Consider the following 23,756-nt stretch of genomic DNA (forward strand, 5'->3'; position numbering starts at 1 on the left):
CACGTCATATTATTTCCCTCTGTGAGCCTCTGATGTTCTTTTTTTAAGTGTTTTGTATAGCTTTTCAGTTACCAATTAATTTTAAAAACTTAGTATATACCTAGGCAGTTTTCTGAAACAAAAACATACATTCTCGAGTTGTAGTAAAGGCACCAAATTATACCAATGTACCACAATCAGGGGCGGATGCAGGAATTTTCGAAAGGGGGGGTGCTAACCCAGGTAACCCAGGGCAAAGGGGGGGGGGTGCAAAACATATGTCCCGATACAAATGCATTGATCGGCAAAAATAAAGGGGGGGGTGCGCACCCCCGGACCCCCCCCCCCTGGATCCGCCACTGACAATCATACATATATACCTACAGCGAATACAAAAAAAAAAGGGTTTGATTGCCGACCCACATTGTTTTCTGTATTGTCATTGTATTGATGTTATTAGGATTTATAGATTCAAGATTTCAAGATTTTATTGGACACTCTGACAGTTTACACTGTTACAAGAGGCAGATATACATAATATACAGCTTGACAGAAGTGGTATAATAACAGAACAAAACTGAAATAAACATATATACAGGTCAATTTAATATAAGTCATCAAACACGTGATTTAAACGATCCAAACAAATACACATATCATGACATATATATAGAGAATAATACATGGCAAAATCCGTATCATATGTCGTATCATCCCGAGACATCAATATCAGCCCAAGGGCCTTTAGGCCCGAGGGATGATATTGGTCGAGGGTGATACGGCATGTGATACGGATTTTGCCATGTATTATACACTTTATCATATATTTCAACAGAAGAGTATTATATTATATGAACTGTTTTCTGATCCATAGCACTGGGTTACCTTCAGTTCTACTTTTGTCTTGTTTCAAAGGTCTTAAAAGAACTGCTTAATTACTTATCCGAAGCACATGGGTTACCTTACAATTTTCGTGCTGTTGTTTTAAAAATATTTTGTTTATTATTGTATTAATTTGTGAGTTTTGTATTTTTCATAGTTGCATTTAGTGTGCCAAAAAATATGAAAACTTGACGTTCGTGACGTCACATACAATATGAAAACTCGACGTTCGTGACCAAACAATGACGTCATTCAAAAAATTTACCTATTTTGAGGAAAATTTTTCTTAAGCAAAAAATAAACCAAAACTGACTATGTAAAAAAAAAAAAAAAAAAAGTAGGGGTGTGATAAAGGGTATGTGATAAAGGGTGCGCATTAAAGTTGCGCGATATGGATTAAACAGCAGGCTATTTATCACATATGCAAAACTACTGTATTTACTACTAAACATATGATACATATATATATTTTATACGGGAGCGAAATTTGGGGATATTAAAAATTAGACATATTGGAAACGGTGCACTTGAATATAATATTTTATACTATTTTTACTGAGAACTTCTTGGTTATCCCATACAAACGATAAGCCAACATCATTAAGTATAGATTTCACATTTAATAACCATTTCGATTGCATATTTCCTGAACAATTCATTTCATACAATAACTTGTACATAATACTAGACAGTTTAGAATCATTCGAAAGTAATTTTACCCAAAAATTAAGTATACGTAATTTTACATGTATGTCTAGTGGATATCTACCTGTTTCGCCGTACACCATGAAGTTTTAATGAAGTTTGGCGTTGATCTTCGGACAGAGAGCACCTTCTATGTATAGAGAGATTTTTAATATGATTTTGAATACTGGTGTAGTTCCTCAAATCTGGACGGTTGGAATAATTATTGCTACATGTATATATAAAAACAAGGGCGATCTGAACAACCCAGATTCGTATAGAGGTATAACATTAGTGTCCTCACTTGGTAAACTTTTTACAGCAGTACTTAATAGTAGGTTGACAAAGTATGCTGAACTGATAGAAACTATACCAAAGGCACAAGCCGGATTTAGAAAAGGATATAGTACGAATGACAATATATTTATACTACATGTTTTGATAGAATTATACTTTTATAACAATAAGAAACTTTTCTGTACTTTTGTAGATTTCAAGAAAGCATTTGATACTGTTTGGAGGGTGGAAAAAAACTTATAAATTGTAATATCACGGGAAAGATATTTAAAGTTATTTATAATATGTATGGCAATATCAAGTCTTGTATCAAAAAGGGGGGTGAGTTATCGTGGTTCGCCTTCAGATGCACTGCGCAAGTCTTTCTCTGCCTTAAACTGAAAGTCATTAAAAGCCTTGCCCATTGCAATCTTATAAGCCTTAGCGCGATACTTCAAATCAGCTCGGGATTCGTCTGTTTTAGAGAGATAATGTTTTCTCTTTGACTTGTGAAATTCAGATCTCTTTTGATGACAATTTTTATCAAACCAGGGTTGAAACACCTTGTTTTGCCTATTCGGCTGGTTATATCGAACTACCTTATCACCAAAACAATTATGCGCTGAATCAATAAATATGCTGTTACAAAAATCTACAAAATTGTCAATATCTGATTGAAACGTGTCACTTTCAAGATTTAATGTGACAAGTTTATTGAACAAATCTTCAGTCGAGAGTTTGTCCTCAACCATGTTAACAAACTGATCTTTCATCTCATTGTTCCACCGAACAGGTATATTTACCGTGTTCGGAGTAGAATCATTGTTATGCAAATCAGTAGTAACACCTGTTGAGAATATAACATGTAACCTGCAATGAACATCTGAGTATAATGGGTCAAAGTCAATGACCTCGAATTCCGACAAAAGTGGAAATAGAACTGGCGATACAATACAATAATCAATAAGACTCGTCTGACTACTCGTAACACGACCAACCCCCTTATCTGAACCCACTCGTCCATTGCAAATAAACATGTTATTATTTTTGCAAAAACTTAATAGCTTTGATCCAAAAGTATTACATCTACCTTTATCCTCATTAGCTCTGTCTAATGGGATATCACACAATATCAGTTTTTGGAAGCTATGAAAATAATTATCTATTACATCTGCACCATCAAAATTCAAAATTTGTGCTAAATCATCATTAGGAAATATAAAGTCTCTACCTGTGCCGCATCTGGCATTAAAGTCACCAATAAGGATAGTATGAATATTTTCCTCTTGAAAAAAAATGAGCTCATTTTCTACTTCATCAAATGCCTCTACAGAGGAATACCTCGAGTTTTCAGGAGGTATATAGACACAACCAAGTAAAAAATTTGGTTCATGTCTTAGGTTAAATTTCAGCCAAAGAACATACTCCGAATCACTAGACAGGAAACTTAAGTGTGATTTAATAAATTTTTAAACACAACAACAATCCCCCCAGATTTTCTGTCAAATTTTTTGCGGTTTTTGGAAAAATATTCATACCCTTTCGGAACATTTAAGATATCTAAATCATCAGTTTTTGATTCACAAAATACACAAATATCATAAGATTTAATGAGTTCCTGAAATTCATGGTAATTAAGCTTTTTTTTAAGTCCACATACATTTAGACAAGATAATTTAATCTGAGATGACTGTCCTCTTGTGTGCCTGTCCTATCCATTCTTTACAATTGGTTGCTGATTTACACCAGTAGGAGGTCCAAAGTGTTTTAGCAGAAAAGGGGGATCTTGCTGATCATTTCTGTCCATCTGTTTGTTAGGGGCTGAATAATTTTGACGGTTGTTTTGATTAGTTACATCTTGTGGAAAAATCCTACGACCGTCGACATAAAGCTTGTCCTCCTTGAATCGGACTCGTCTACCTGCTCGTTGTTCTCTCTTAAATATGGGCCACAATATATTTCTACGCTCCATAATTTCATTCGGAAATTGCTCATAAATGCTGTACTGAGTGTCTTTCAAATTGTCGCGTGCAGCCTTCAATACCCTATCACGATCCTTCCTACGCTTAAACTTTGCAACAATGGTGCGTGGTTTACCATCTTGTCGTGGACGTAGCCGATGTACCACATGAAATTTGATATTGTCAGGGATATTAAGTTTTTCCTTTATGAAATTTTGGAGAACTTTCTCAGTTTGGATATTGTCACGGTCCTCTTTTTCACATGTATCCTCCGCTATACCCCCGAATAAAAGATTCTCCCTCATAGATCTTGCTTGCATCTCCACAACCCTTTCTCTTATTTTAAATCATAATTTTCTTGTTTAATATGATCTCGTTCCATTTCGATATAGTTTAATCTTTCATTTAATTCTGAGTTATTACATTCCGTTCCCTTAACCCTATTTTCAAGTCTGTTTACATCATTTCTCATCTGCACTATTTCATTCTCCATTCTAGAAAATCTATTTTCTATTCCACCAAGTCTTGCGTCAATCGATGGTAATGATTGTAATAAATTAGGGAGAGTGTCTATGTTTTGTAATTTTGAATATATATCATTTAATACTGCCTCTAGGTTGGTCATCTGTCTCGGGTCGAGGGGGGAGGGTTGGTCAGAGAAAGACAGTTTTTGTTGAACATTTGAAGCCACGACTGCTGGTGTGTTACATGGGACATTATATTGTGATGTATGGCCATATAATACTTGTCGGGCCTGTTGAATACTATTCCCAACAGGTGTATGACATGTGGCAAGTCTATTGTTTACATCATGATTTGGTGTATCCGCCATTTTGTGACAAAATAGAGAGTGTCAGTTCATCAGTATTTATCACGTTTTTGTATATACTTGCTATTTACAGGTGAAATATTATATATCCATCAATATAATTCAACTTCAAGTACTCCATTCCTTATGAATTTGCATTAAGTACACAATATAAGACATTCATGTGAGAGCGCCCATTACCCACTTCTGTCTAGCCCGCCATCTTTAATTTCTATCTATCATATATAAATCGTAAATGTACGTTCTAAAAGGAAATGCGTACAACGTATTAAGTCGCATACATGTACATTATGGCATGGTATTGGTTGCAAAAATTCGATATTTTTCATTTAAATGCAATATTTTATATTTAATTGGTATATTTCTTAAGTTTATTTAAATGCAATATTTTTTTCATTTGAATGTAATTTTTTTATTTAAATGCAATATTTTTTATTTAAATGGTATAATTTTTCGTTTAAATGGTATAGTTTTTCATTTTATTGCAATATTTTTTATTCAAATGGTATAATTTTCCATTCAAATGGTATAAATTTTCATTCAAATGGTATAATTTTTCATTCAAATGGTATAATTTTCATTCAAATGCAATATTTTCATTCAATTGGTATAAAAAATCATTTGCATGCAATATTTTTTATTCAATTGGTATAATAGTTTTATATTTATATGCAATAATTGCATCATGGGAAATTTTTTGACGCCTTAAGGTCAAATTTGCAACAACGTTTGTGATTGGTCGGTATTTATTTGGATTTTCTCCCCTTTCTAAACTTGAGTGACCAATAATTAAAAAAAAAAACGCTTCAGAATATCGCCCCTCTAACTAAATCTAGCGTTCGTGCGAGTCCTGCACTGGCTGTTTTATTAAAATCTTGTGGTCCTGACTAGTATTTCTAAAAAAATTCCGAATGGTCACAACGTTCGGGCCACTTTTCAAAAACTTCCATTGTATATAGATATATATGCAAGTACATTATATACTTTTTTTTTTAAATAGTTTATACTTTAAATGGTTTTACACTTGTCATTTTTTGGGGCCCTTTATGGCTTTCTGTTCGGTTTGAGCCAAAGCTCCGTGATGAAGACCGTACTTTGACCTGTAATGGTTTACATTTACTAATTTTGACTTGGTTGAAGAGTTCTTGTCTCAACGGCACTCATACCACATCTTCTTATATCTATATACAACGTTAACAAGATGTTTCTCAGACTGTTTTTTTTAAATCCTTTGCCGCGCGTTGTGTACTGTTTGATAACTCAATCAGGAAGAACAAGATTTATTTCAGTTCTAGTTATAACATGTATTAGCTTTGAGCAAATTTCCAGTAATTGCAAATACTCTTATGTCGGTGCTTTGTGTTTATTGTCTTAAAATTAGTTTTTTGTTTGTGATTGTTCCGAGTTTTTGGTGGAAGAAGACTTCAAGTCTACTGAAGGCCAATTGTGCCGATTTTAAAAATCATTGAATTCTCCGTATGCCGCATTCGTTTCTGTGTATTACAATTTCATAACAACTTCTGATTGCTGACACCGATTTTTACACGTTATTAAGCATCTGAATCATTTAATTTGTAAATAAGAATTGAAAAACAATCACTACCGTAAATATGTACCCTTTTATTTATGTAAATTAGTTAGATTTTATCTCATCTACATGACGGCGTTATTTGTTTACCGGATGTTTTTACTGTAGATATTTGAAGTAGGCATGCGTGGATTTGGTATCGGGGAAAACCCGCCCTGTTTACATGTTCGCCCTTGAAGTTACGAATTTGCAGACAAGAAGATTTTGTTTTTAATAAATAGAAAGGATCTATTTCTTATTAAATTGATGTCTTTATTCATTGTTTTCCTTTGTCATGTGAATTAGATGCCCTTCTACTTCAAATGGTTTGAATCTTTTTATAAAATTATTCAAGACTCAGTTGACAAGAGCAGTACGTTGCTGTTGGTAGAATTTTAATTAAACTGTAAATGCTCATACAAAATATAATCTAAACTGAATGTACCTCCTTCTGAATAATTGCAAATAGATAAAAATCCCTTTTGACAAGAGAAATCTGACTTTTGTCAGAAATATTTGTTTCACATGAGCAAAGGTAATCATGCGTGGCGGCCATATTGGTTTGTTTACAAATATGTGAAGAAGCCTCTAGAACCATAACCTAAGCATAAATAGTCTTCCGAAAACGTAAGCTTTATGCAATACTATTTTATCACTCATGATTATTTTCATAAATTTAAATTTGATTATTTAAAGAAATAAAATTATAACAATTACGATTTTAGATTAGAGATTCAGTCTACACAGACATGCTTTGATCTATTTATAGCCAAATTAGTTTACCTGTGTGAAAATGTAAATAATGGTCTAAATTAAATGGATATTAATTTGTTTACTAAACAAGTAAAGACAAACTATGGATGGAAGATAATAACTCACATAAATATTTCAGGACATTTGATTTATTAATTTGTTTACTTAACAAGTAAAGACAAACTATGGATGGATAATTTTATTTTTCAGTTATTTAGTATTTTGTAAAAAAGGGGGAGGTTTTTTTTACATGTCGCTCCGTATCTCAAAAACAATTTATGATTATTGCTTAAAACTTTACACACTTCTTTGTTATATTAATGTAAAGATCTGTATACTTTTTGGTTGTGATTCAAAATTTTATTTTAGTGATATTTAGTTTTTTTGAAGAAAAAAAAGAGGGGAGGGGGGTTTCATATGTCCCTCCGTATCTCAAAAACGATAGATGGAACTAAGCAGCCCAGATCAGGGGGAGGATTTGGGATCCCGCTAACATGCATGTTTAATCCCGCCACATTCTGTTTGTATGTGCCTATCCCAAGTCAGGAGCCCGTACTTCAGTGGTTGCCGTTTGTTGCTGTGCAAATATACAGCCATTGTTCAACTACTAAATTGTCTGTTTTACTTACTAGTACACTTGGTACAATAAAAAACCTGATAATAAATTGTTCAAATAAGGCCTTTGAAAATAGTGGAATTAATTACTTTTGGAGTGTCAAAAACTCGTTGGAAGTACTTGATAAATTGCATGCATATATTGGTGATTTTGAATCTGTTCAAAGTTTTGATTTTTCTACCCTATATACCACTTTGCCTCATATTCTTATTAAGAAAAAATTCACATCCCTAATTAACTGGGCATTTAAAAAGTCGGAATGCGAGTACATATGTTCAAACTCTTTTAGATCATTTTTTAGTAGCAATAAACAAAAGAACTATGTCAATTGGACATGCTTTGATACTATTTATGCACTTGAATTTTTACTTGATAACATTTTTGTTCGCTTTGGAGATTCCGTATATCGTCAAGTTATTGGAATTCCAATGGGGACTAACTGTGCACCACTTATTGCGGACCTGTTTTTGTATTGTTATGAGTTACAATTTATGACTAAAATTAGCAAAGACCCATCAAAACAACATTTGATACAAAAATTTAACAATACTTTTAGATATTTGGATGATATATTGGCTCTAAATAATGACGACTTCAGTATATACACTAAAGAAATTTATCCTGTAGAACTTACTTTAAATAAAGCTAATGATAACAATGACCACTGCCCTTTCCTCGATCTTGATATCTATATCATAAACGGGAAGCTTAATACAAAAATTTATGATAAAAGAGATGATTTTTCATTTCCTATTGTTAATTATCCATTTTTAGATGGTGACGTTCCCTTGTCACCATCTTATGGTGTTTATATATCTCAACTTGTACGATTCGCTCGTGTATGTAACAATGTATTAGATTTTAGCGAGAGAAATTTATGTATTACTGAAAAATTATTACACCAGGGTTTTCGATATTCGTAAATATAACTCAACATGCAGACATCTTATACGTTCAGGTATTTCACATCCAAAATTTTATGGAAATATTCTTTATAAAGCACAAAAATGTCAGTATTCTCCTCAGAAACTAACAAAACCTTTAAATAGACTTATTAAAAGGGGATATAGTTACGATACTGTTGTCAGGTCATTAAAGATTGCATATTTTGGCTTTAACATTGATTCACTGATAGGGTCTTTGCATCGGAACTAAACACATTTATTTCTAAAAAAACAGTTATTGGCATGACACGGGTTATGTTCTTCTCATATATTTTATGATAGTATGATACTAAACCCCTAACGGGAGGGATTGTACCTGATATTCATATGATGAAGACATAATCTTTCAATCAGTTTAATTGAGGTCTGGAGCTGGCATGTCAGTTAACTGCTAGTAGTCTGTTGTTATTTATGTATTATTGTCATTTTATTTATTTTCTTTTGTTACATCTTTTGACATCAGACTCGGACTTCTCTTGAACTGAATTTTAATGTACGTATTGTTATTCTTTTACTTTTCTACATTGGCTAGAGGTATAGGGGGAGGGTTGAGATCTCATAAACATGTTTAACCCCGCCGCAATTTTGCGCCTGTCCCAAGTCAGGAGCCTCTGGCCTTTGTTAGTCTTGTATGATTTTAAATTTTAGTTTCTTGTGTATAATTCGGAGTTTAGTATGACGTCCATTATCACTGTACTATTATGCATATTTTAGGGGCCAGCTGAAGGACACCTACGGGTGCAGGAATTCTCGCTACATTGAAGACCCATTGGTTGCCTTCGGCTGTTGTTTGCTCTATGGTCGGGTGGTTGTCGCTTTGACATATTCACCATTTCCTTTCTCAATTTTATATTTGTGCTCGTTCATTTTTTTGTACATTAATTCGGTCGCTAGTTTTCTCGATTGAATTGTTTTACATTTGTGATTTCGGTGCCTTTTAAAGCTGACTATATGCGATGTATGCTTAGCTTATTGTCGAAGGCCGTACGGTGACTTATAGCTGTAGATTTCTGTGTCATTTGGTCTCTTGTGGATAATTGTCTCATTTGCAATCATACCACATCTTCGTTTCTATATCAACCCTGCCATATTCTTTATTTGCCTGTCCAAGGTAAGGAGCCTGTTGTTAAGTGGTTGTCGTTGTTTCATGTCTTGTCTCATGTTTGATATTTTGTAAATTTTTTTGAAATGTATAATTAGGCTGTTAGTTTTTTCGTTTGAATTGTTTACATTTTCATGTCGGGCCTTTTTTAGACGACTTTACAGTATCAGGTTTTTGTCATTGTTGAAGGCCTTACGATTGTCTATAATTGCTTACATCCACTTCATATTTGAACTCCGGTGGATAGTTGCCTTATTTGCAATCACATTCCATCTCTTCGTTTTTATATTATATACCGGACTTCTAAGCTCGTGTTTTCATGAACAAGCATGAAATATTTGTCACTGGGTGTTCAAATTAGCAACATACAATCAATGAATTTAAACTTGTGTTAAATAAGAGCCATTTTATATTTATTTATTTATTCGGGTGGGTGACAGAAGGATTTCATCTATGAATATGGTTGCCTGGTAAGAGCTGAAAAATATGCATGATTAGAGACAGATTGAAATGAGTAATAATGCTCTCCCTTCCCCATCCTTCATTTATAAATTTAAACTGACCACTACGAAATAGCCCAATAGTGTTGACAGTAGCGTTTAATACTAATCAATCAAAAACCCTTCCCTAGACTATCAAATAATTGTCCCTTTACATCAGTTATTGTCCGTGTAATTCTTATATTTATCAAGCTTATCGTCCTACTGTCATACCATAAAAAACGTTTATAAACAGCTCACATTATTATATATCTGCATTCATAAATTAATAATTTCATTTAGAATAAACGACGCCATGTTTGTTTTGTGCCTCTGCCGTCTTAAGATCTTCCAAATGCAAAAAAAAAAAAAAACAGAAATAGACTTCTTCTGCCTCACTTCCGAAGAACAAAACAAAAAACGCGACCCATTAATATGTTTTTAAAAACGCCTTGCCCCTACATTGTACCTTTTCCCCCAAAAAATGGCATAATCAAATATATAAACAAAAAAATAGATAAGGGGCGGGACCAACCCTATATAGATGACATAGTTAAGAAATGATGAAATATACAGAATAAGTTGATTGATTTTTGGTTGCCTTATGTCCAGTGGCAAATATGTCACGGATGTTTAGGACAAATATAATAGAGATCAAAGGATAAAGAATAGAGTGAAATGGTAAAAACTAAAAGAACTATAGAATGATAGAAACTATCTTTGATCCTCCCTACACACACACACACACCATAACCATTGCTGCCAATACTCGCATATATACAGCTCTATACAAATATTTAAATTTGAACTTACCCCTCCCCCATAAGACACCGATGTTTTTTTATCCGCCCCTGTTATGTGTGTCTTAATATATGCATTTTGTACGGTTCTAGATAATAGCTAAACGTAAAATCATATAATTTGTCGGATACCTATAATCATATCATATACTGTATCAAAAAATAAACTTGTATACCCTCCTTCCTTTCCCAATGCAGTATTTAAAAGTAAATCATTCAAAAGTCCTGAAGATAAAATATGTTTTGAAATATGCTCTGCATACTTATTTAAGCAATGACGTATAGTAATTATTGAACTACTGTGGGGTTTGAAAAAGTCTATTTAAGGGATTCGGTGATGAGAACAGTTAAAAAAGCTCAGCAACGAATCCTAAATGTAAAATGATTTGCAGCATAATACATGAGAGCACATATTATAGATAGTATTGAATATGAAGTTCACGCCTCATACAGTGAAGTCCTATGTCATAGGACTATTGTTGTAACATGGGTTAGCAACTGGTTCCAATTTATCCTGAATTGCCTTTATTAAATAACTAGTCCCAGAGTATAACAGCTTATGTCTCTCCTTGTCACGTTATTCGCGGGAACTGAATGAGAGCATGGAGTGAAAATGAAATTTATCTGAAAATAATCTGCCAAAATCGGCGACATCGATACTATCAGATTAATTACACTGTCAAAATCGGACGATATGGATATTAATAGACTGATGAGAGACTTTTTTCAGTGAGAGGACAGTCATAAAAAGTGGTTCTGTGGACTTGAAGTGTCAAAATGCCTCAACCGCCAAAAAACGGGAAGGCCAAAATGAAAACTTTTAATGACTTGTGCGCAGTGTTTGCAGATGCTTGTTCGGACATCGAGGAGGGAAATGGTGATCCGGTTACGGGATTGATTGAAAATTTGAGAACCTCTGCACAAAATGTAAGTGGTTTAAATGAATCTGATCAAACGGCAATAAAAGTTGTAAATCTATTATTACCGGCCGTAAATGTAATATCATCTAACATAGTTGGAAAATATGTACGTACGCATGAAAGTAGTATAAAGAACATTAGTTCTGTTGTCAGAAGAAATAGTTATGAAATTGATAAACTAAACCAATATAGCCGTAAAGAAAATATACGTATATCGGGATTACAGGAAGTAGAAGGAACTGATGACTTCACTATTTTCAAACAATTATGTGAAAAAATTGAAGTAGATGTAAAAAAGAGGACATTGTTGCATGCCATCGAGCTGGTGACCCGAAAAAGAAGCCGCGTCAAATGCTTGTTAGATTCGTTACGAGGGACCTGAAATTTAAAATTTTCACAAACAAAAAGAAACTCAAAGATGACGCTAGTTTGAGTAAGGTATACATAAATGAAGATCTGACTTTGCTAAGAATGAAATTACTGCAGTATGTTAAGAAATTAGAAAACGTAAAAGCAGCCTTTACGAGGGATGGCAAAGTTCAGTGCATAATGAAAGATGGGAAAAAATTCACAGTGGAGAACCCTGATGATCTCTTTAATCTTGGTGAGGATGACGTCGACTATGGAGAATTGGGTTTACCTAACCTATAGGGATCGTATGGAAGGCGAAATGTGTCATATAGTTCAAGTTTCAACAAATCGTGTTTGTTAAGTGTTTCATCCAAAAATGAAAATTTATCTAAAAATGGAAAGTCGCTTGTGCGTGAGGATGCGAGTTTAGATAGTTATGTCACATTGATAAGTGATGAATCCAGCAATGAAAGTGTTTTAAATCAGGATGCTAATCCAAGATCAATCAAAATATATTCTCTAAATGTGTGTGGTATCATTTCGAAATTAAAATTCCCAGATTTGGAAGAAAAATGTGCAGATTATGATATATTGTGTTTTTGTGAGTCAAAGCTTGACAACCTAGACGAGGTTGAGTTCTCAAATTTTGTTAAATTACCACCTTTAAATAGAAAAGGTGCAAAGCATAAATCTGGTGGCATAGTGGTCTTTGTTAAAGAGTTTTTATATTCAAATATTGAAGTTCTTGAATGTTCTAGTGAAAATGCATTGTGGTTTATTGTTAATAATATTTTATATGAACCTGTTTTATTAGGTGCATGTTATATACCACCTGAGAGAAGTGACTATAGCTCTATTGACATTTTCGATGTTATAGAAACTGAACTTTTAAAGTATGCAGTCGACAAAAACTGTAAAGTCTGCCTTCTTGGCGACTTTAACGCGCATACCGGAAAGAAAGATGACTTTGTTGAAATGAATCACTATGTTAGTGAATCAGCTCAACTTGACAAGGAGATTAAGCAGAATTTTGACTTTGTAGACTTAGATGCATTAGGTATTTGTAAAAAACGTTCTAGTCTGGATAAATCTGTAGATAATTATGGAAATAGATTATTATTGTTATGCAAAGACTTAAATTTATTGATTGCAAATGGCAGATTGTTCAAAGATAAAAATATTGGGGCACTTACTTGTAAAGAATCGACTGTTGTTGACTATTGTATTATGTCTCCTGAATTGTTTACAAATATTTTAGATTTTGAAATTCTTCCTTATGATCCAATGCTAAGTGATGTGCATAATGCAATTTATATTGAAATGTCAAGTAAAGATACATGTATGCCTGTTGTTGAAAATATAAATGTTGATATTGATGATTCCTCTGTTGTTACTAAATGTAAGTGGGAAAATGACAAATATCATGAATTTAATGATTGTATTGATGAAGCTGTTATTCACTCAATTGTTGTTAAACTTGAAGAAATAGATACTGATCTGATAGATAATATTGTTGTTAATTCAATAGTTGATGAATGTAATTCTTTAATTTTACAAGCTGCCTCAAAATGTGATTTGTTATTGGAAAAAAAGGTCATTAGAAAGGTTGATAATTCTTTAAAAAAAAGAAAGGTTAAGAAACCATGGTTCAATAGAGAATGTGCTGAAAAACGCAAATTGTATCATAGAGCAAAAAATTATAACTGGAGAGTTAAAACTGCTGAAAGCAAGACAAATTTAACAGTGTGTAGTAAAGAGTACAAAAAGGTTTTATGTAATCAATATAGATTGTATAATAAGAATTTCATTAAGAAGTTAAAAAATCTTAGACAAAATGATTGTAAATCATACTGGAACTTACTGAACAGAGCATGTAGCTCTCAGACTAAACAGAATATTGTCAATAAAGTGTCTCTTGATTGTTTTTATAATCATTTTAAGAAATTGAACTCTGCTCAAGATGAAAATGATGATACATTTGAAAATATTGATGTTGATAATATTACTAGTTTAAATACTGAAGTGAATAGAGCTATTTCAGAAAATGAGGTGAGACAGGCTATTAAAGGGTTAAAAAATAATAAAGCCTGTGGAAATGATTTGATTATTAATGAATTTTTGAAGCATTCTGCTGATAAAATGTTACCAGTTTTTATTGCTTTGTTTAATATTGTTTTTGAATCTGGTTGTATACCAGACTCATGGTCTGAAGGTATTATTGTACCAATATATAAATGTAAAGGAGACCCTGCAAATCCTGATAACTACAGGGGCATTACGGTTCTTAGCTGTTTTGGTAAATTATTCACATGTGTGCTGAATAATAGGCTTAATTGTTATTTAGATAATTTTAATGTTCTCTGCGAAGAGCAAGCAGGCTTTAGAAAGCATTATGGTACTACTGATCACATTTTTAATATGAACTGTCTGATTGATCTTTACTTGCGATGTAACAAACCTTTATTTTGTGCTTTTGTTGACTACCGAAAAGCCTTTGACTCGGTGGATAGATGTGCATTATGGCACAAGTTACTACAACAATGTATTGATGGTAAAATGTTTAAAGTTATTCACAGTATGTATAAAAATGCCAAATCTTGTGTACGATTAGGTTGTAACACCTCAAGTTTCTTTTTTAGCAATGTTGGCGTACGCCAAGGAGAAAATTTGTCTCCTGTACTATTTTCATTGTTTTTAAATGATCTAGTTGAATTTTTGTCACATTCTTATGAAGGTTTGTCAAATGTTTACAATGCTGCTCATATTTTTCTTGATAATGATGAAATTGCTGTATACTTTAGATTGTATCTATTACTTTATGCTGATGACACTGTAATTCTAGCAGAGTCTGAATCTGAATTGCAAGCTGCCTTGAATGCCATGTATTTGTATTGCAAATGTTGGAAATTAGAAGTAAATGTTGCTAAGACTAAGATAGTAATTTTTAGAAAACGTACTTTTGAACTGAATAATAACCTTGCTTTCACTTATGATGGTCAAAATATAGATATTGTTGATGATTTTACATATCTTGGAATAATTTTTGCTTCAAATGGTTCATTTTGTAAAAATAAAGAAAGATTAGTTTGTCAAGCTAGAAAGGCTATGTTTAGTATAATGAAAAAAAGTAGAAAACTAAATTTACCTATTGATATACAGCTTGAGATGTTTGATGTAATGGTTTTACCTATATTAATGTATGGTTGTGAGATTTGGGGTTCTACTAATAACAGTATACTAGAATCATTTTGTCTGCAATTTTATAAATATATACTAAGTCTGAAGAAATGTACACCAAATTGTATCATGTATGGTGAACTAGGAAGATTTCCTATTGATATTTTTATCAAAAGTAGAATGGTTGCATTCTGGAAAAGAATTATTTGTAATAAGCAAGATAAAATTGCTGCTACTTTGTACAAGTTATTATATAACATGCATATCAAGAATTTTTTCCATTCTAAATGGATTGTTTGTATTGAAAAAACCCTTAATAATTGTGGTCTCTCAGAGTACTGGCTGTCACAGAGTGTACCAAAAAATGTAGTCATATCAAATCTAGTCAAACAATGTCTCTGTGATCAGTTCAAACAAACATGGGTTACTACTGTTTATGATTCAGCTAAATGTTTAAATTATAGAATTTTCAAAACCATTCATAATTTTGAAAGATATATTGTTGATCTACCATATGATCTTCGAAAGGCATATTGTAATTTTAGATGTATGAACCATAAATTGCCAATAGAACAAGGTCGTTTTTGGGGTGTTGAACGTGATGATCGCATTTGTGATTTATGCAATTTATGTGAAATTGGTGATGAATTTCATTATCTATTTAAATGTACTTTTTTTTCAAATGAAAGAAAAAGGCTTTTGCCCTGTAATGTGTATAAAAAGCCAAATGCTATAAAATATTGTGAACTTTTTTGTTCTGATGACTACAATTTAATTGTCAAACTTGCCAAATTTTGTAAAATTGTTCTGTCTATTATAAATTAGATTTGCCTTCCACTGCAAATTCCTTTTATAAATTAGATTTGCCTTCCACTGCAAATTCCTTAAATCATGTACTTTATGTATACCATTGAATATGTAATGTATACCATTGAATATGTAACCATGTCATTCTATGATCTCATTATTTTGTATATATGTTATTGTTTGTTATTATTGTTTATATTCACATACCCCTGATGGGGTCTTGAGAAATAAAAAGTTTTCAAGTTTCAAGTTTTTTCAAGTTTACGGGGTCTCTGGTTCTGCTGTTGTAATTAGGTGATTTTTTCTTCTTCATGAAGCAAAACAAAAAAGAGGTGGCTTACTTCAAATGATTATAACGTCCTAAAAGGCTTTTTATTCTTTTTTCATGTTTGCCCACCTGCAACGTCTCAGAGGATCAAGAAAAGTAAAAAAAAAAAAAATATACATGTAACACAAAAGAACGTCATGATAACATGTATCTGGACTTAGAGGGGGAGGGGGACTAGCTATGTTTATATTTTTTTATTTCAATGTGAAGACTGTAGGGGAGTTTCTTCAGAAAGGGTTTATATTGGAGATGTTTTTGCAATGCACGCAGGCATCTGTTTCTCTCCATGAACAAGTTGTGTCAAATCAATTATTATTACTTGTCATTTTTTGCTCTGCCTGGCCATGATTGGCATTAATTGCCAGTGCACGAACTCGCACGAACGCCAAATTTTAGTTAGATGGGCGATTTTCTGAGGCTGATGCGTTTTTTATTTCTTGGTCACTCAAGTTTGGAAAGAAAGGGGAGAAAATCCAAATAAATACCGACCAATCACAAACGTTGTTGCAAATTTGACCTTAAGGATGTACTTAGGTGAGCTTTTGGAATTCGTGTCAAATGTTCGGACTCCTTGGTGTTTTTCCATACAATACAAGGTAAAATATTTTGCCCCATAACACCCATTTATTTTATCATATAAGACTTAATAGCTCATGAAAGGTCATTTTACAAAATTTTCGAAAATTCTTGATTTTCTTTCCTTTGATTTGAGACCCAAATAATACCAATGCAAATATAAGGTAAAAGTCCGAGTCAGCTTTTTCCCGCCATATTTTAAATCTCAAATATCTCGAAAAGGAGGTCCATGACCTATCAATATTTTTTGCTTATTTTTATCCTTAACGAATGCTCTACCAGCTTATAGTATCAATTTTAAATTCTTGATTTATTAATTTTCACCTAACCTCACCTAAGTACATCCTTAAGGCGTCAAAGAATTTCCCAACGATGCAATTATTGCATATAAATAAAAAACTATTATACCAATTACATAAAAAAGATTGCATGCAAATGATTTTTTATACCAATTGAATAAAATATATTGCATTTGAATGAAAAAATATACCATTTGAATGGAAAATTATACCACTTGAATAAAAAATATTGCATCTAAATGAAAAAATATACCATTTAAATGAAAAAATTTTACCATTTAAATAAAAAATATTGCATCTAAATGAAAAAATATACCATTCAAATGAAAAAATATTGCATTTAAATGAAGAAATATATCAATTAAATATAAAATATTGCATTTAAATAAAAATATCGAATTTTTGCAACCAATACCATGCCATAGTACATACGATATCTTCGTCGTAAACATATGATGTACAATTTTATCAAAGAGTAATATTAAATAATTTAGATATAAGAAGATGTGATACATGTATGAGTGCCAATGAGACAAATTACGGTCTTCAACACGGAGCATTGGCTCACACCAAACAGCAAGCAATAAAGGGTCCAATATTGTCTTTTTTGATATGTGTATTAACATTTTATAGGTTGTTTTGCTTAGATTTCGCAACAACAGAGAATGTTCCTGTCGGGCATTGCTATATTGAATGTACATGTATATGTGTTGATGACAAGTTTAGAGGAAAGGGTATTGGGAAAGTACTTCTGAACGTTGTTGAAACAGATGCAAAACATCATAATTGTAGAGTAAGTGTGGATGTGACTTAATAGATTCATTCTGCTTTATCTGACTATCAAATGATTGACAAACACGAAATGGATAGTAAAATCTTTAATACAAGGGCAAACATTCATATTAAGAGACGTCTGACGATTTTGATAATATTGTTAATGACTTTTGATTAATCAATTGCACTCTAGTGCTGCGTTCATACGTAATTCGAATTTGATTTTCATTAACTTATTCAAATTAGTTCACACGTACATTTTGTTATTCGAATTCGATTCACGTTAACTAAATCGAATTCGAAAAGTTTTACGTCCGAACTAGTTTCTTATACGTATTACAATGCGCGTTAAATAAACTTTACTCTCCTAATGACGTTAACTTTTAATTCGCATTATCAATTAATTGTTTATAATTTAATTCGAATTAAATTTAGAAACTGTCCATATCATGATAGTTTAATACGAATTAATGCGAATTAACTAATTCGTATTCACTAGCGAAAACGTATTTCTAATTCGAATTGGATAATGCGAATAAGCCACGAATTCGAATTAAAATGTGAATTGGATAATGCGAATTAGCAAATTCGAATTCGATTCGAAATTAAAAAGGAAGAGTATGTGAATGTGATTATCGAATTGGATTCGAATTCAATTCGAATTAAACGTACGTGTAAACAAGGCATAGAGATTCATAATTTAAAAAAATATAGGCCAAAATGAAAATATTATGATAAAAATTGTCGTGTTAGAGTTATTTTTCTCTTATTGTTTTAACTATTTTCACATTTCCAAACTGATTGCTAAAAAAAAAAAGATGAAATAACTGTTCCCGGCAAATGATTGGTCGAAAATTAACTTATTTTTTGGTTTCTCCTAAATTTCCTATTTTGACGTCTTTAAAAAAAGGCGACCATGTCTTACTTTACATATACATAACACACAACAAAAAAAAACATTAGAGAAAAAGATTTTACCATCATAATGCACGATTTATAACATATTTCTCCAATCTCATCAGATACTAAAAATCTCGGTAAGCCTCGCGCTTTAAATATTAGAATTTAACTGTCTCGAGTATAAAAATATCGTAACACTTAGTTTCAGTTGTTGAGTCCCGTCTGTAATAAGGAGTCGTCTGGCGATTTTATTTTTGACTTATTTAAGGTCTTATCTTGCTGATCATTTTTTTTTATCTTGAATGCGGCTCAGACTCAGACAACAAAATCGTAATCCCCCTTTTAGAGTTAAATGGTTGCTCCCTAAATTAAGAGAAACATTGATTCTATCGCATTGTTCAATGCTTATACTTTATTTGTTTAATCAATTTCAGACTATGTATCTATGGGTTGTATCATCAAATCGAGCCAAGAATTTATACTCTCGTCAGGGATATGTTGTTACAGAAAATACAACTTGCTGTTTGAGATGCATTTTAGGGGTAAAGGTACGTACATTTATAAGAGGGTCGTAATGTTGGTTTTTTTTAACGAATAACAGTAAAAATTCTGGTCAAATGATTTTAAAGATAAATGTTTGTGCATGACGATAAAATGTACAGTGACTTTTAGACATTAAAAAAAAAAGGTTGATCTTGACGAATCACGTGACCTCTGACGAATCACGATAAGGATAATATGATGGATGACGATAAAATTTTAATCATTTTGGTAGCTGAAAATGACTGTTTGACGCCTGAGGGTAAAGGGCGAACACTATACCCTCATGTAATTTGATTAAAGTTGTCAAAATTTGTATTTAAAAAAAAGTAGAAGATCGACTAGTCAAAAAAATATTTAATCACGATACTAAAATAAACAAGTATGTCGGATATGGATATAAACATACTGACTACCAAACAGAAAATGATCCAACAAACATTCATAAAGTAATGTTATCTACATGCCTTTTCTAGATTAACATTCTTTTGAATATTTCAAGCTTATTGTATTAAAGATAATTAGTTACCAAATGCAAAGCTTTAAGATAAGGATGAAATTAATGTATTTACCTCATCTATTTTCAGAAGGCGTATAGAATGGATAAACCCGTGTGAAACCAAGAAGCAAAACATATTAATTCTGTAAACATTTTTGTGACAATCATTACGAATTTAGCTTACCTGATTACAGAGTCTGGATTAGAAATTACCTAAGTAGATCTGAAACATTACAATTCTAACCTATTGATTTTCAATTTCATAAGAACCATACATTAACAAGCACTGATATACATCTACACCTTAACGAAATTAAGGCTTAAAAAAACACAATTGGGAATAGAAACTAAAAAAATATAAACGAAAACTAAATACAATTTTAGGAAAACTTTATCCTCTGCCCGTATGTGAAATTCTCTGTCATCATTGTTCATATAGCTTGAAAAGAAAATCTACTGCCTTTTGTTTTAGAGTGCCTTCTGTAATATTTGTTCCATGAGGACGCAGTATCCATTCCAAATTGGATAGCTATTATACATCTCAGGTGTTTATATAGGTTTTATAAAACATTTACTCTTCATTACATCTACTTTAAGAACGCCATAGGATCATTATGAGATACTTTATGAATTATAATTTGTACAACCCTATATGAGCCCCTATATATACAATATTTATAGATGTTAATAATTAACAAAGTTTAAACCAGTCGTCATGGTGTAGGGGTATAATTCTTGGATCTATATATTATATATAATATATATATATTTTAAAAGTCTTGAGTTTTATTCTGGCATGATTTGACATATCCGACAAGATGTAACAGAACAATGGAAAGCATGCAGAACAAAGAGACTCCAACAAACAAAAAAAAACCGATCGGTTTATTTTTACGCAGTTTTTAGTCAAAGTTTAGCAAGACGGACACAAGTAAAAGTGAACACATAGAGTTATCCCTCTTTGTACTGGCTCTCTCCTTTAATGCATATGACTAGCTAGTTATTAATAAGTATGTATGTTAGATTGCATGTGATGTTTGTGTAGGTATTGCATTAACTTTGTGATTCAGTGTATAATTATTTGATATGCTCTCTGTGGATCCTTTTATAAGGAATAAAGACATTTGATTTGATTTGATTTCATATAGTATAATACATGTACATACAGTAGTGCCTATTTGAAAATACTGACAACGAGGACATTAGTTTTTATGTTGTACACACATTTAATGATAGGATATGATTTGATAGCATCTATTGCCATTATACATGTACCAATCATCTGCTTATACCTAATATACAAACGTGTAGTACATTCAAATTGATACATTCAAATGATAATATGTTGTCGGGATGTATAAGTACCCCTCAACGTCCTCTCTGTGATGTTATTTTTGTCCATATTTTGTCATATGAATGTCTAATTGTATCCATCTGATGAGTTAAGCCGTTTTGCACTGATTTTATAGCTTTTTCTTATGTTGTACTGTTACACAATTGTCCCAGATCGGAAAGGGTTGAGCGCGCACAAACATGTTTGACCCACCACATCCTAACATCCCGGTCCAAAACCAGAAACTTGTAGTTCTGTCACAGTGGTTGTCGTTGGCTCATGTCTGTTTTTTCGTAAATTGTTTTGTTTTAAATAAGGGCGTCATCTTTTTTTTTTTAATTGAATTGTTTAATATTTTTGGCAGTAGTCCTTTTGCGCCAATTACTGTTTTTCAGGGGTATCATTTGCGCCAAATTTTGTTTTCCAAATGTATCAATTGCGCCAATATTCGGAACACATTTGCGCCAATTTACCTGTTCTTATTTTTGGCTTAAAAAGTATCACTATGTTTGATATATTTCACCATGAAAATGAGCATCTTGAGAGAAATGACTTGTAATGCATTAGACAGTTCATGTACAGAGAGAAGAAAACTTATTGCTTTGCTGAATATTTATTACAAGATATACCAAAAGAGAAGAAAATAGAAGCTTTGGTCACATATGTTAATGACACAGTGCTTTGTTCCCACCATCCGTATAGGCTGAAACTATCTACCGCTCTGTATGGGATCCATACTTACAACAAGACATAGATAGCATTGAAAAAGTTGAGGAGAGCTGCGCGTTTTGTTACCAACAAATACAGAAACACTTCAAGCGTTGGTAACATGTTACAACATCTTGAATGGCGCACTCTCTCTGACAGAAGAAAAGACTCCAGATTGGTAATGCAAATACAAAATTGAACACGAAAAGGTTGCAATACCTAAAAATAATAAATTAATTCCACAAAAAAGACAAACGAGACATTCTAATTCGAACAGCTTCCAAATTCCATCCTGCAAAACACAGCACAGAAAAGAATCCTATTTTCCAAGAACTATTATCGTCTGGAATAAACTTCCGGATAACATTGTAAATTGCACTTCAGTAAAATCTTTCAAATCTTCAATTTCAAAGCATCAATATTAACTCAATTATAACATCTTATTATACAAAACTTTTAATTTTTTAATTTTTAGTATTAAAAAAAAAAAAAGTACATTTTTCAATCTATTTCTTGTTGTAAGTTTCCTCCTGTGACATAATCTTCAATTTGTTGAAGGCGGTCACTATATGGTAGAATAGAGTAGAACACGTACCAGTAATGGAGCAGAAGCATTCCACAGGAATTATTATGAACTGGACATTTTGGTTCAGTTTACTGCCTTCTCAACGGCTGCTTTAATGGCTCAGCTGGGTAGCCTGCTAATCACATTACTGTTTTGCTGGTTGATGATTCGAGGCCTCGGTGGTGTATGTCCTCAAGAAGCATGGTCAGGGACTTTGTGGTAGGTATCCACAATCTAAGATGTTTAAACTGTACTGATTGACTTTAGTTCATTACCCAAACACCTCGAATACAGGGTCCTCGGACGTCTTGGCAATATAACACACGCCGCAATAAGGTTTTGGAGTGCATGCTATCGCGAACTCTTTTCAACTTGTTGTAATGTGCGGCGTTGAGTCAGTTCGCTGTGCACATATATACGTGCTTCGTTGAACCATACACCAAGTGTAACATCTTGCAGCTAGCAGATAATGAGGAGTTGATCCTGCACGTAGTCGTACTGTCAGCTGTAAGGACAAAAGAGTGACATGATTTGGTTACTTGAATAGGAATTGTCAGACTACTACTTTATACAAAGATCTGACACAAATACAATCGTTTTTGTACAACACATTCAACTTATATGCTATATATACAATTAGACTACCGAATAACTGACTAACTAGTGGTTTTTAACGACCCTGACTGGCAACCGAAGTCGTTTTGTAAGCATTTAATATTTTGTTGTTGTCGTATAATTGGAATTGAAAGACGGTCCCCATGTTGCGTATGATGTTTTGGTACGATTACTATTTTGGTCCAGTTTACTGCCTTCTCAACGGCTGCTTTAAGGGCTGATTGGATGTTTGTCGTTTTCATTTTTAGCCATGGCGGTGCCAGTTTATTTTCGATTTATGAGTTTGATTGTCCCTCTGGTATCTTTCGTCCCTCTTTTATAAGTTCCTGGAACAAGAAGCGAGTGAGGTAAACATTGTACTTGGCCGAGAACATTTATAAAACTGAGTTGTTTACTACACTGCAAATGACATTATACTTAAACCCGGACGTACATGTACCCCCCATTCAACCCCAAAATGCACCTATGAAGTTAATCAAAATTTAACTATAA

At 32.6% G+C, this 23,756-nt stretch overlaps 1 protein-coding gene across 2 annotated transcripts in view; it reads left to right on the top strand.

Annotated features, from left to right (window-relative positions):
• Positions 1-21,384, top strand: part of LOC139487842 (uncharacterized) — a 35,375-nt gene extending 13,991 nt beyond the window's left edge. For both annotated transcript variants that reach the window (XM_071273011.1, XM_071273002.1), the window contains exons 5-7: positions 17,964-18,123; positions 19,439-19,552; positions 20,132-21,384. In XM_071273011.1, coding sequence (XP_071129112.1) covers positions 17,964-18,123; positions 19,439-19,552; positions 20,132-20,161 — 304 coding nt within the window. In that variant the 3' untranslated portion in view covers positions 20,162-21,384. The remainder of the gene's footprint in view (positions 1-17,963; positions 18,124-19,438; positions 19,553-20,131) is intronic.
• The last annotated feature ends 2,372 nt before the right edge of the window (positions 21,385-23,756 follow it).

The sequence above is a fragment of the Mytilus edulis genome, chromosome 1 (genome assembly GCF_963676685.1).
Source record: "Mytilus edulis chromosome 1, xbMytEdul2.2, whole genome shotgun sequence".
Classification (NCBI taxonomy): domain Eukaryota; kingdom Metazoa; phylum Mollusca; class Bivalvia; order Mytilida; family Mytilidae; genus Mytilus; species Mytilus edulis.